Source organism: Mesitornis unicolor, unplaced genomic scaffold, assembly GCF_000695765.1.
Source record: "Mesitornis unicolor isolate BGI_N332 unplaced genomic scaffold, ASM69576v1 scaffold27241, whole genome shotgun sequence".
Lineage (NCBI taxonomy): Eukaryota > Metazoa > Chordata > Aves > Mesitornithiformes > Mesitornithidae > Mesitornis > Mesitornis unicolor.
This window is the reverse complement of record NW_010163533.1, coordinates 29,346-41,073: the sequence shown is the minus strand read 5'-3', so window position 1 is coordinate 41,073 and position 11,728 is coordinate 29,346. Positions and strand designations below refer to the sequence as shown.

The following is an 11,728-nucleotide window of genomic DNA, read 5'->3' as shown; positions in this document are numbered from 1 at the left end:
AGAGATTTACTCAATTTCGGAGATTTCATCCCATTTACTGACTCAGACTGATACTTGGAGGTAAAAGGACAGCTCTAGGGATCTCCTAGATCTCTAGATGCCCAGCTGCCTCTTTCTTTTTGCAAGAAGAAAACACTAATGCAAATGGATGTGCTTACGCGCTGTTTGGCAGAACCCAGCAGGACGGGAAACGGTGCTGGCTCAGGCACGTTCTCCTGAAAAGCCTAGCGCACAAGGTCATCTGCAAACCTGTAGAGTAGAGGCTGTGTTTGGGCTGAGTTTGACCTGCCTGTACCCTACATCTCCTTATGCTCCATGCTGCTTTTCTGCATTGAGCTATCCTGTGGTGCCATAGAAAAGTTTTAAGTGCAAAAATGGGCACATATGCCCGAAAACTGTTGCCTGCAGCCATGAGTGCTGCTTTGTAGGAGAGGTTGTGGATCTGTAGCATCACAGGGATTGTCAGTGGGCTGCGGTGGGGTTCAGGGGGAAGAGGTGCTGCTGGAGCAGCCGTCTGTTCCGGCATGGCTTGGTCAGCGTGCATTGTCAGCTTTGGCTCACACGCAGTCATGACTCTCAGCAGCAGCAGGTTTCCATGCTTGGTGGCTTCAGACTTTTCTAGTAAGACGGTGGTTTTTGAAGAGTGAGGTGATATTTGGGTTCCCTTCTTCAGTTGTGGTAGATGTGAGCATCTTCCCCAGGGCGAGGAAAAGCTCCCATTCCACTGTCCTTAGCATTCCCTGTTTCCACAAATCCCCAGCAGCTCTGCTTTACTCCCTCTTTGGTGTTCCTGAGTGTCCACCTGTCTGATTGTCTTCTGCTGCACAAAGTCAGCTGGAGTGGTTGTCTGCTGATGTGTCTGCTTCAGTGGACTTGCCTTGTATTCTTACTTGTTGAACCTTTTTAATGTATTCTGTTACTGTAGCATGTGCAATTCTTATATAGGGAGGAGCATCAGGATTAGCAGCTCCTGCAGAGCAGATTTTTAGACAGCCTGGTTTCAGAATGAGGTGTTGTAATTTTGAGGATCTTACCCAGCAGTCGATGCTGGTTTGGTAGTTTTGGTTCCTGTCACTACCAGACACTGGAGCCATTTGTTTTGCTTGTTTCTTACTAGGATTTTAGTATACCCATCACATACCTTGCTTGGCATTTTCTTTGCACGTGGTAGCACCTGTACAAAAGTAAAGTAACTGGAAATGAGATGTTTTGTTGTGTTAACAGGAGAGTGAATTGTGTTTAATTTTACTAGTAAAAGAATCATACCCTGAACTCTGGAAGTGGTTGTTTAGTGCTTGTTCAGTAGGTGTCCAGCAGTAAAGACTGCTTTTTTTTGCATGCTAAAGCTCCTGCTCCTGTCCAGAGCAATGATAAAATGCTTTCAACTACCGCAGTCAGACCAAGCACGTGAAATGCAGCACCCCTTAAGAAACACAAAAGCTGCTTATGGCTGTGTTTATATGAAGTATAATAAGTTCCATACAGTTTGCACTCCTCGGCACATGTGCTGAGGTCATTCGTGGCATACTTTAATTCCATCCCCACCTAATGTCGTCTTAATAAGGCAACTGGGAGGCAGTGAAGCTAATGTGGAAAACTCCTAAGTTCCCAGTGGGGTCCCAATTGTCTGCTTTGTAGCAGCTCTTTGGAAAGCTTGAAATAAATGCCTCGAAGTGGTGGGATTTACTGAAGCATGGGGAGAGGAGGGTGTCAATTGTGTTTGCAGATGAACAAGTGAAATGCATCTGGACTGCGGAAGAGCTTACAGTAGAAGTAGTGACATCCATCCTGGGTGCTTTGCAACTTGGGCTAAGAGCTCCCAGATGCAATGATACATCATTAAAAAAAATACAGTTCTTATATCAAAGAGCAAAACAGCACGAATTCCAACAAACAGTTACGTTTGTGGTGACTTTCTCCAAACAGATAACTGGATGAGTACCCCTTCATACACTGGGCTATTTCACAGCAAGAGATAAAACCTGTAGTACACGGATAGAAATTCTAAGATGTAATTTTTTTGTCATTGCTGTTTGGATTAATTCAAGATTTCTGTTTTCTCTTTCTTCCCTCTTGTCTAGCAAAACTGTACAATCTAAAGTGGACTGCATTTTGGTAAGTACAACTCCAGAATGCTTTTTAATGTTCAATAAACTGCAAGACCAAAATAGATGACTTTGGAGACTGACAATTATGAAGCCTTTCCTTAGCCAGCACTTGAAGGTACTACCACTAAATGGGATCAAAATTAGTTCCCGTTGCCAAAAAAAATGTGTGATGTGGCTTTGGTGTTTGTTTACCATGGAATTATTGATGTCTCCTTGCCAGCAGCAAGTATTGCCACTTGTAGAACTGTCAGTATAGATACAGCACAGGAAGTTGAGTTACCACTTTTGTAAGCGTGATTTTATTAAATGTATGATTATATATTGCAGAGATCAGAGCATGCAGGAAGCTAATTGTGCCTTCAAGTTCCAGTGCCCTTTAGGCTTTTAATGACAACGATTATTGCTCTTGTTGCTGTTCCCTTAAAACAGTTAATTTGTAGCCAATACTGCATATTAAGGAACTAAACTAAACTGCATGTTTGCACAAAACCTGCCAGACTAATGCCCTGCTCTGTGAAAATCTTGCAGGTGTCAGAATTACCAGGTTTTTGGTTTGGTGGTTTTGTTAAATCTTGCTGACTTCAAGAGTTGCCCACCATCTCGGGTACCTTCCCAGAAATGTGCGACAGTGCAGGTCCTGTTAGCTCCGCCGTACTACGTAGGACAGAGATAATACAGTTTTCTGAAGAAGGAAAGCTCTTGAAATGCATAAACATAATCTTCCTTTGTGCATTAAAGTAACAGGATCTAGACAGCATAAGAGGTTATTTCTGGGAAGCAAATATGTAGCACTAACTCAGAAAGAGGTTTTATTGGTCAGTTTTTAATAGTGAGCAGGTTGTGAGTTTCTTTAAATCAGAGTGTGAGTTTCATAAATCTTAAGGCTGGAGAGGACTCCTTATTCTGACTTTCTACTTTGGGCATTTCATCCAGAAGTACCAGCGGGTAAGATAAAAAGATGACAAAGACAACCATCTGGATACTATCAAATAGAATCTGCTCAGCTGTATGGCTGAGCTAAAGAAGAATACTCCTTAAAGTCACATTATCAAAGGCTAGTTCAAATGACACTGAATTCTCATTCCTTCAAATGTTGTCCTAACTTACTGTGGTAAGAGATTTAAAATAAACCATATTGTTGTGTTGCAAACAAAGTTTGGACCCAGTTTTGCCTGTGCTTAAAAATTCTTGGATGCAATTCTTAGAAATAACAATACAAAATGTCATTTTTGTCCACTTTATAACTCGCTGACATTTGTGGCCACAAAGCAGGTGTCTTAAGACCTTAATTGTTTTTGTACATGAGTCTTCAGTGACAACAGGACAAATTGCATTTGTACAACTCTCTTAACACCAGGTTTTTCTGTGGTGAAAAATAGGAAGTGGGGTAGGTGTTCCTAAGTAGCATTGGAGAGGGAGTAAATAAGTAGGAGGTTAACTGGTCATCTGCTCCTTGGAAATCCATTTGAAGGAAATGGAATTACACAAGGAGTATTCTTGCATTAAATTCTGCAGGTTTGCAGACCTGGGGTACTGAGGTGGGGATTGTCGGTTTGTGTGAGCCCATTTGTTATGGTAGGTCTCACTGTTTTTCTGAACAGTGCTCTTGGATCCAAAACACTCTCCATGGCTTGACTTGGAACAGAGCAGCAGTGTCCTGATGGTTGAATTTTCTGTTTCAGCTGCCTCGTTGTCTGTGCTGCTGATGAGTTCAGAGGAGTCCTGACAACAGTGGAAAGGCCACTCTGGGTTAGCAAAGGTAGATCTAATGCTGTTCAGGTAGTTTAAAGAAGAAAAAATCCAAGATCAGAATAGTTTCAGGAAATAAAAATTAAGCTGAATTCTGGCAAAATGATTTCTGCATTTTTACATGCTTTTGGAAAGCTGTCAGCTGCGAGACTGAATCTAAAAGTACGTTAAACTGAAAGACTGTGACTGTATAGCTCTAAATAATTTGTTTGGAGCTCTCTGCAGGCCTGTCCAGTTCTGTCCTGCAAAAGGTAGATGAGCAGGTTGCCTCTTTGCATGGATTTGTCAGAGTGGCCCTGTGATTGGGGTACCAGCTGTCTGCACAGGGTCTGACTCCAAGCTTATGGGCAGGTCAGAGCATTTCCTTTAAGTGCAGGTTTTTACACGTTTGGTTCAGACAGAAACCTCCTCAGGGCCTTTGAATCAGTCCTGTGAAGCATCAAGGGAAAGTGTCTGTCCCTTGTCTCCTTACCATGAGGAGGAGATCTGGGACTAGCTTGCAGTTGTATTGGGAGGTGCTGATGATACCTAAAGGCATCCGTACTTGGGCAGTTCACTAGCAGTCTTGAAAGAAACATCAGTAGAGTAAAATCAGACTGCTCTTGTTGTCTGTTGTGTTTGGTAGCACCAGTCACAGCCTCAGTGTGCAGGGCTGCACACACATAACTTGTTAGCACATTGACTGCCTAATTCAGCACAGGGCAACAAGGGAGAGAGAAACAGGAAGAATCAATAGAGGTGATGACAGTAGTCGTGGTGGAGGTAGCTAGCAGGAGAGGACTACAGAAAACAGCCAGTGTAAGGGCTCTGGGACTGCGGTTACTAATACAAGAGACCAAAGTTTTCCGCCTTTTACTTGTTATACTGCACCACTTACATTCTGACATACTGTCGGTTTCTGGAAGATCATAAGAAAATCATTGTATGCTGTGCAATCCAAAAAAGATAATTAGCAAAAATTGTGGTGTAAACAGCCATTAAAAATTCATTATAACATCTTTTTAACTGTAGTAAACATGTCTAGCAGTAGATTCTCTCATGACTTCACTTGTTATGTTTGTTGCCACATACTCAGTGAACTCTTGAACCTGATTTTTAAAATGGTGTGTTCCATATAATCGCTCAGCAAGAAGCTTAAGGTTTCTCTCCTTAGTCCAACTCTGAAAAGAGGTCAGTGGTGGTTAGAGAGCGCTGGATCGATGGACGTGGAAACCAGAGCTGCTGATGGCTGCAGCAGTCACTGGGCAGCAGCAGTGTGAGCTCTGCTGAAGCAACGTGCCTCAGTCTTGCTCCGGAGAAGGTGGCGGCTTGACACTTTTTGGCCCTACGAGAGACAGGCAGAAGCTCTGTGAAGCTTTGGCAGCTGTGCTTGGACACTGTCACTACAAAGCTGCCATGTGTTTTTAGGGCTTGTTTGGAATATTTAGCACCTGAAATACATTTCTGTTTCTGTTTAGGTAAAGCATATCAAACGGATTAATTAGCAGCTTTTTAGAATGATAGGTTCTTTTTCAGGTATTTGCTATTTTCTGTCTTTATCCTATTTCCAACGAACCATCTGACCTTGAGCAGATTATTTAACCTTTGCTGCTTGTTCCTCTGTTCACAAACTGGGGAGATGATTGCTTGACTACTTTGCTATTCTTAGTCTGGTTTTTAAATAATAGATGTTTGTTCTGCTGAGGTATGGCAAGTTTTAGAACCACTCTGCCAGTAGGTGCGAGTTACATTGCTATTGGCATTGCCTTTTTTACTTCGATCACAGTGTAGTTATCTATAAATACTCAAAATTTGGAAAGCAATGTTAAGATCAATCCATGCTCCCTAAAATAGCAGTCTTGCCAAAAGCTTGCAGCAGTGCCCCTGGCCTTCAGCTCCTCTTGGTCAGAACTCAAGGACAGAAATAACCTGTCGTTCTGCCTTCATTGTGGGAATGTGAAACAGCGCAAATTTGAATGCTGTTCTTCCCTGTGGTCATTAGAGAAGTTGTAACTCTGCTAATTGTTCCTTAGTATATCCTTCCTCTGTCTTACTTAAAGTTTGGCCTGACTGAATATTTTCTTCTTTAAAACAATCCAGAAAAAGCACACTACCTGGAGTTTCCCCATGGTAATCCCTTTTGGCAATTTAGGGTGAAACTTCACTGGTGTTTGTGACCTGAAAGTAGATCAGCAGTCAGCAAAAACCAGATGGAGAGAACCAACCCACCAGGGTCAGGAAACCTTAAATGATGGTCTGTGATTCTGGAGACTCACATTCAGGTTTCTAGGTTCCTTAGTTCAAGCAGGAACATGAATAAACTCATGTTTTGTGTAACAGAGATTAAATCCTTAACCGCATTCTGCGTTGAACCGATCTTTGCCTCTGCTGCAGAAAGTTTCAGTGTCTGGTCAGTGTGTCTCAGAGCGGAACCAGATGTCAAAACCTGCTATTTTCATTAAAAAAAACCAACAACTACCACAAAAAAAAACCCAAACCAAAACCCACAACGTTTTGGCCTCCCTGCTTTATTTCACAGCTGTTTATTTGCTCAATCAAAGTGCCTGTTAGAATGAAAAAAAGGTTGCTTTTGTTTCTGAGAGATCCTTATTCTGTGCCTTAGGCGACAGGGCAGATTCATTTGGAGCAGATCTGTGTGACCACTGATAATACAAATCCAAATACAAATGGATCTCTGGTTTAATTTGTTCACTACATCTTTTGTGCATTTTTGTAGTGAACTCTCTCTATTGGGTAACTGTCAAAACAAAAATATCAGATTTCTGTTCCTTTATATATTACTGAAGGTCTTTGCTTGGCTGTGACTTGAGGTTCTTGTCCTTAGTTTTTCTTTCTCAGAATATAAGATCACTCAAGATATTTTGAGTACTTGATGTATTTTTTTTTGTAAACTGAAGCCACGTTGTGAAAATATGAGCACTACTTGCTCCCCATCTTCACTGAATCTGCCTTTATTTAATGCGGTATCAGTTACAGGAGATAAATATAATGTGTGAAAACCAAGAGTAACAGAGGTGGTGCTTTGTGATGGCTTTACACTTCAGTCCTGCAAACAGTTTAGCACCCTTATGCATTTGCCTAATGCAGCTTCAAGAAATGTGGTTTATAAATAATTGCCTTTGGAGAGTGAAGCAGTCTTAATCTGATTTGATAGATCCAGTCAATCAGGGTCCGGGAACTTCAAGCAAAATTTTTACTTGAAGCCTTTTAAGTAGTGGAAAAGGGTTCCCCAGACATTTTAAATTCTGTCTGGGTTTTGAAACTACTGTAGCATAAGCCTTAGCAGGCTTTGCAAGGGAGAATTTGTCCAAGATGATGCCAGCATTGCAGTCCTCCTTTTGATGCTGTGACTCTCACTCTATTGACCTATTTTCTTCCGCACTATTGACCTGTTTGGGGGGTGGTGGTGGAGAAAATGTGTAGTATATTTGTGTTCTTAACACAAAGTAAACCTCTGGAGGAAGGAACCTTTTTCTTCTCAGTCAGCAGCCAGTAGGCCATGAAATGTGCTTCTACTTTCCCAGATTATTTTCTGATTGCATTAAGAAATTTGAATGTTTTGATACTTTGCACAGTTACAGTACCCCAGTTATTACTGGATTCACTAAGTGGATGTTAGCTGAGGCTGAAGAAGAGATTGTACTTACTGAGTCTGCAAACCGAGTTTTCAGAGTTTTAGAAATGTTTAGAGACAACAGCCTAAACAAAACATGATGTTTAACACATTTTTAAAGTAAACAAAACATGTTTCCCGAGTCTACTTGCACTGACTGTCACACTCCGTCCCTTTGCTGCCGCTTCTTCAGTTTTAAGATGATTTTCTCTAAATAGATTCAGTCTCATCTAATAAGCTTAGGTTTATCTAATTATCACCCAGGTAGGATTACCTCCGTGAACTGCCCGTGACTCCTGGCTGCGTGTTAACTCCTGTTTCGAGGAGGTGCTGCCTCCCCAGGGCTTCCCCGCAGCCATCATCGCTGGAAGCTGGAGGAGTTGTGCAGGAAGCGCTGTCTGGGGCCAGGCGTGGAGAGGAGTGGGGTTTGAGTGAGAACTGAGATAGCATCACTGTCCAGCTGCTGCTGCTGAGGACGGGAGAAAGCCATAATCCTCAGCTGCCTCAGCGGTTTTGGTGATGGGAGTCACTGGCTCACTCGCATCCTTTGGAAAATACTCTGCTGACGTAATTCCAGTCAATTTTTTTTCTCTCCACATACATTGTTGGTTTTTTTTTTGTTGTGGGTTTTTTTTGGTGGTTTTTGTTTGTTTTTTAATTAGGAGGTTTGACAGCTGGGGCCTGTGTAGCAGAGCCTCCATGGCTCAGGCAAGGCCCTTCCGTGCATCCCCTTCTGCCAGGACGCAGCAAAGTCGATTCAACTGCAGCAGGCACTGAGATTACTTCCATACGTTTTAATGAAAGGTTTAATGTTTCTTCTAAAACCTTGCCCTTTATATTGCATTCTGGCACATCAGATTTGGAGGTGAGAGGTTGTCTTCCGCCTCAGTGTCAGAGCTATCTGAGGTTTTTTTTGTTTTGCCTGGGATGCTTTTGTGGTGTGGATTAGCACTTACTACACAAGGTAACTCCACCCAAGTGGTGTCCTTTGGTGCTGCTTTGGCACTTGCCAGTTAAAACAGAAAGCAGCCAAGTTTGTCAACAAAAAGGAGGACTAGTAAGTGCAGATTTTCTTGTAGTTAAATTTCTCTTTTCATAAATAAGTGATCAATTTCCTGTAAAGTCTTTCTTTGAAGAACGCTCTCTTTTCAATGATGAGTTTAAAGGAAAACCCACCAGTCTAAATTCTGTGATTTATGCAGGAAAGGAAGACCAGAGAATTTGTCAGAATGCACCCATTAAGAAGTCCCTCTCTGGATATTTGGTGGTCTGAGCACCACTGCTGTATAAGCTGCTGTAGAGCTGCGCAGAAATTGGTGTCAGCAAATTTCAAGAGTTTGTCAGAGGGAAAAAAAAAAACCAAACAAACCCCAAATGTGGTTTGCTGCAGCTTATAAAAGCAGCAAATCCAGTGTCTGTTACCTGGCTGCTGCTGGAAGTGTTTCTCTTGGCTCGGAGAGTGTCTGTCGCATCGCTGGTGGCCCAGTTCTGTGCAGCAGTTTGCAGTGGGTTTAGACGGCGGGGGTTAGCGAGAGCCCCCACACTCTCCCAGCACCCTTCCCCTGCTCCTTGGCCAGGGTGAGGGTCAGGGAGAGGACCCAGTCACTGGGTGCAAAGGCAGCAGAGGGGAAGTGGGAGCTCACCTCTCTCTAGCACTGCTGTTCGTTTTGTGCCAGCTGAGGCGAGGTGGATCAGGACACGACTGCGATGGGCAGGGAGCCCTGGTTTGAAGTGAAGTTTAGGTTTTCCGTTTCCCCTCTCTCTGTTCTGCCTGTTGCTGAAGTAAACAGCCAGATCTCACTACCTGTTGGTCCCGCTTTCTTCTTTTGTCTTGGTTACGTTGGCAGGAAGACACCAGTAAAGAGAAAGAGAGTTAACTGTAATCCAAAAGCTGTATTGTGACTTAAAAGGGGATCAAGGGAATCTTTCTGTGTGCTCTTGGTGCACCACGTTATGCGTTGCTTCTGCAGCATCTTCCTGAAGGAGAACCCGTTTGCTCCTTGCTGCATGGCTTTACTCACACTGCTGCTGAGCAGGCATGAGCACGTAACCACAACTGATTTTTCAAGATTTCTAAGGCTGTGTAGCTGTTTTCAGATGACCAAAAGCTAGTTCATATGTAACAATCACTGTGTACACCAGGTAAAACTCCCCCTTGTGTCTGAGCCTCAGCTGGTGTCCTCTGGAGGAGGAGTCCTCATCTTCAGTACCTGTTCAATAACTCTCATTTCCAAAGGAAACAAAAACCCCATGTGTATACAGATAATTTTTAAATGTCTTCGCTGAAGTCTGTGACACTTAATGAGAATAATAAGAATAATATATTGGGGCATACAGGATTCAGTCTGACGCTCTGCATTGTTACAGCTTAGCTGTGTTTTGATGCTGTGTTCTCAGAGGCGCTTCATGCGTGCTCTGAGAAGGTAAAGTTTCCACGTTACGTGTCTGAGTTAAAGAAGTGATCCGTTATTGACGTTTTCCCCGATTCTGCTTTTGTTGCATGTGAATTTTGTAACGGTGACCAGTGATTTCTAGCATGCAATGGTTCGCACATAAACCAGAAAATTGTGTTTCTAGACCCAGAGTGCTCTCAGTCTTTCTTTCACAGAAGTAAATACTGTCTTGTTTAAAAAGATATTATTTAGGAATATACTGCTGGATGAGTTTTTAGCTGTCAACTCTTATTGTCTGCTTTTTCTCTCCCTGCCTCCCACTACTTTTTTTTTTTCTCCTTTAACCAAAACACCTTATCTAGCAAGAAGTTGAGAAGTTTACAGACCTAGAGAAACTCTACCTCTACCTTCAGCTGCCTTCGGGTCCCAACAATGGAGACAAAAGGTATGTGTACAAGTGTGTAAACATGAGCAGCTAGTACTGAAAACTTACTTTGCTTCCTGTGGCACTTGTCTGCTGAGGAGCCATTCACATAACATGTTTGTAGCAGAGGCAGCCTTTATTAAACATTAAGGATGCTGCTTTTCCCAAAGATTGGGTTTGTGGTTTTTTTTAACTTTTGAATCTTTAGTGCCTAAATAGCTTGTAAATATAAACCTCCCAAACTGCAAGAGTCATCAAAGTGTTTTGCAGCCTAAGTGCGATTGTTCCTTTGCTTTTTATGTAGGAAGTGATAATACAGCAACACAAATGTGATAGTGGGAGAAAGAAGGAACTACTGGTATTTCTGGTAACATTTGTTTGACTAAAAGAAGGTCTAGGGAACCAACCTACAGATAACGTCACAAAATGAAGGTGTGTTCCCAGTAGGATGGTTATAGGCAGACAGGTGCCCACAGGAAGCACTCTAAGCATCTGCTGGGGAAGTTGGGTGTTTCCAACATTTGCAGCTGGCAAACTGAGTAGGCGAAAGCTTAGAGGTCAATAAGGAACAGTAAAGTTAAGAGGGGGAAGTAGGTGAAGTCTCTTGCAGCTGTAGATCAGTCAAGAACTGAAGTGTGGAGTGTCTTTGTTAAATTGTGCTTGAAAGAGGGAGATAACTGCTGCCCATGCCTCAGGGAATAGCTAAACCCATGAGGTACTGGCCCTCGTTGTCTCTGGTGTCTCTCCATCTGTGTAGACAGACAATTGCTAAGTCTTGTAACTGAGGAGTTGTGGAGCCAAGTCTTCATCAGCATTGCCGCTTCTTTCACTAGCGATCAGATCTCCATTTCGTCCAGCCGTGCCCAGCAGATGCACGCCTTCTCGTGGATACGGAACACCTTGGAAGAGCACCCCGAGACATCCCTTCCCAAGCAGGAGGTTTATGATGAGTACAAGTGAGTGCTTCCAAACTGGATCCATACATACGGCTTTGGTGAGCGTAGATGGTTCTGTGACCCTACAGCTACTCCACTGATGTACGTGTACAAGTACATGGAGTGGAACAAGGCCTTACGTGCTAATGTGCCTGAGAACATATTAGCTACAGCGAGGCAAACTGTGTTCATTGTTTGTGCCGCTGAAGGTAAGACTGTGATGATGACATTGTGCATCACATGCTGAAAGAAAGGTACAAGTATTTCTTAGCAAGTAAATATCTGTATGAATATTGGGTTTTGTTTTGTGGACAGAGTGGCACAGGTGTAAAGCACCGGTTGCTATCTTACAGTATGTTTTGGGCTGCTTGTATGTACAGACGTACACGACTGCCTTAACAAGGATGAGGGATTGAATTGTTCCTCCTGGAAATGTAGCTATTTTGCACATAAGATCTAGCCCATCACACCTTTCTTTCCTGAATAATGCATAAGTATTAGACCTT

At 42.8% G+C, this 11,728-nt stretch overlaps 1 protein-coding gene across 1 annotated transcript in view; it reads left to right on the top strand.

The window, feature by feature from the left end:
* The first annotated feature begins 524 nt into the window (after nt 1-524).
* RFX7 (regulatory factor X, 7) overlaps nt 525-11,728 on the top strand; it is a 28,565-nt gene continuing 17,361 nt past the window's right edge. The window contains 4 exon segments of the mRNA XM_010194001.1: nt 525-643; nt 2,082-2,115; nt 10,226-10,308; nt 11,121-11,243. Of these exon segments, the coding sequence (XP_010192303.1) occupies nt 525-643; nt 2,082-2,115; nt 10,226-10,308; nt 11,121-11,243 (359 nt within the window).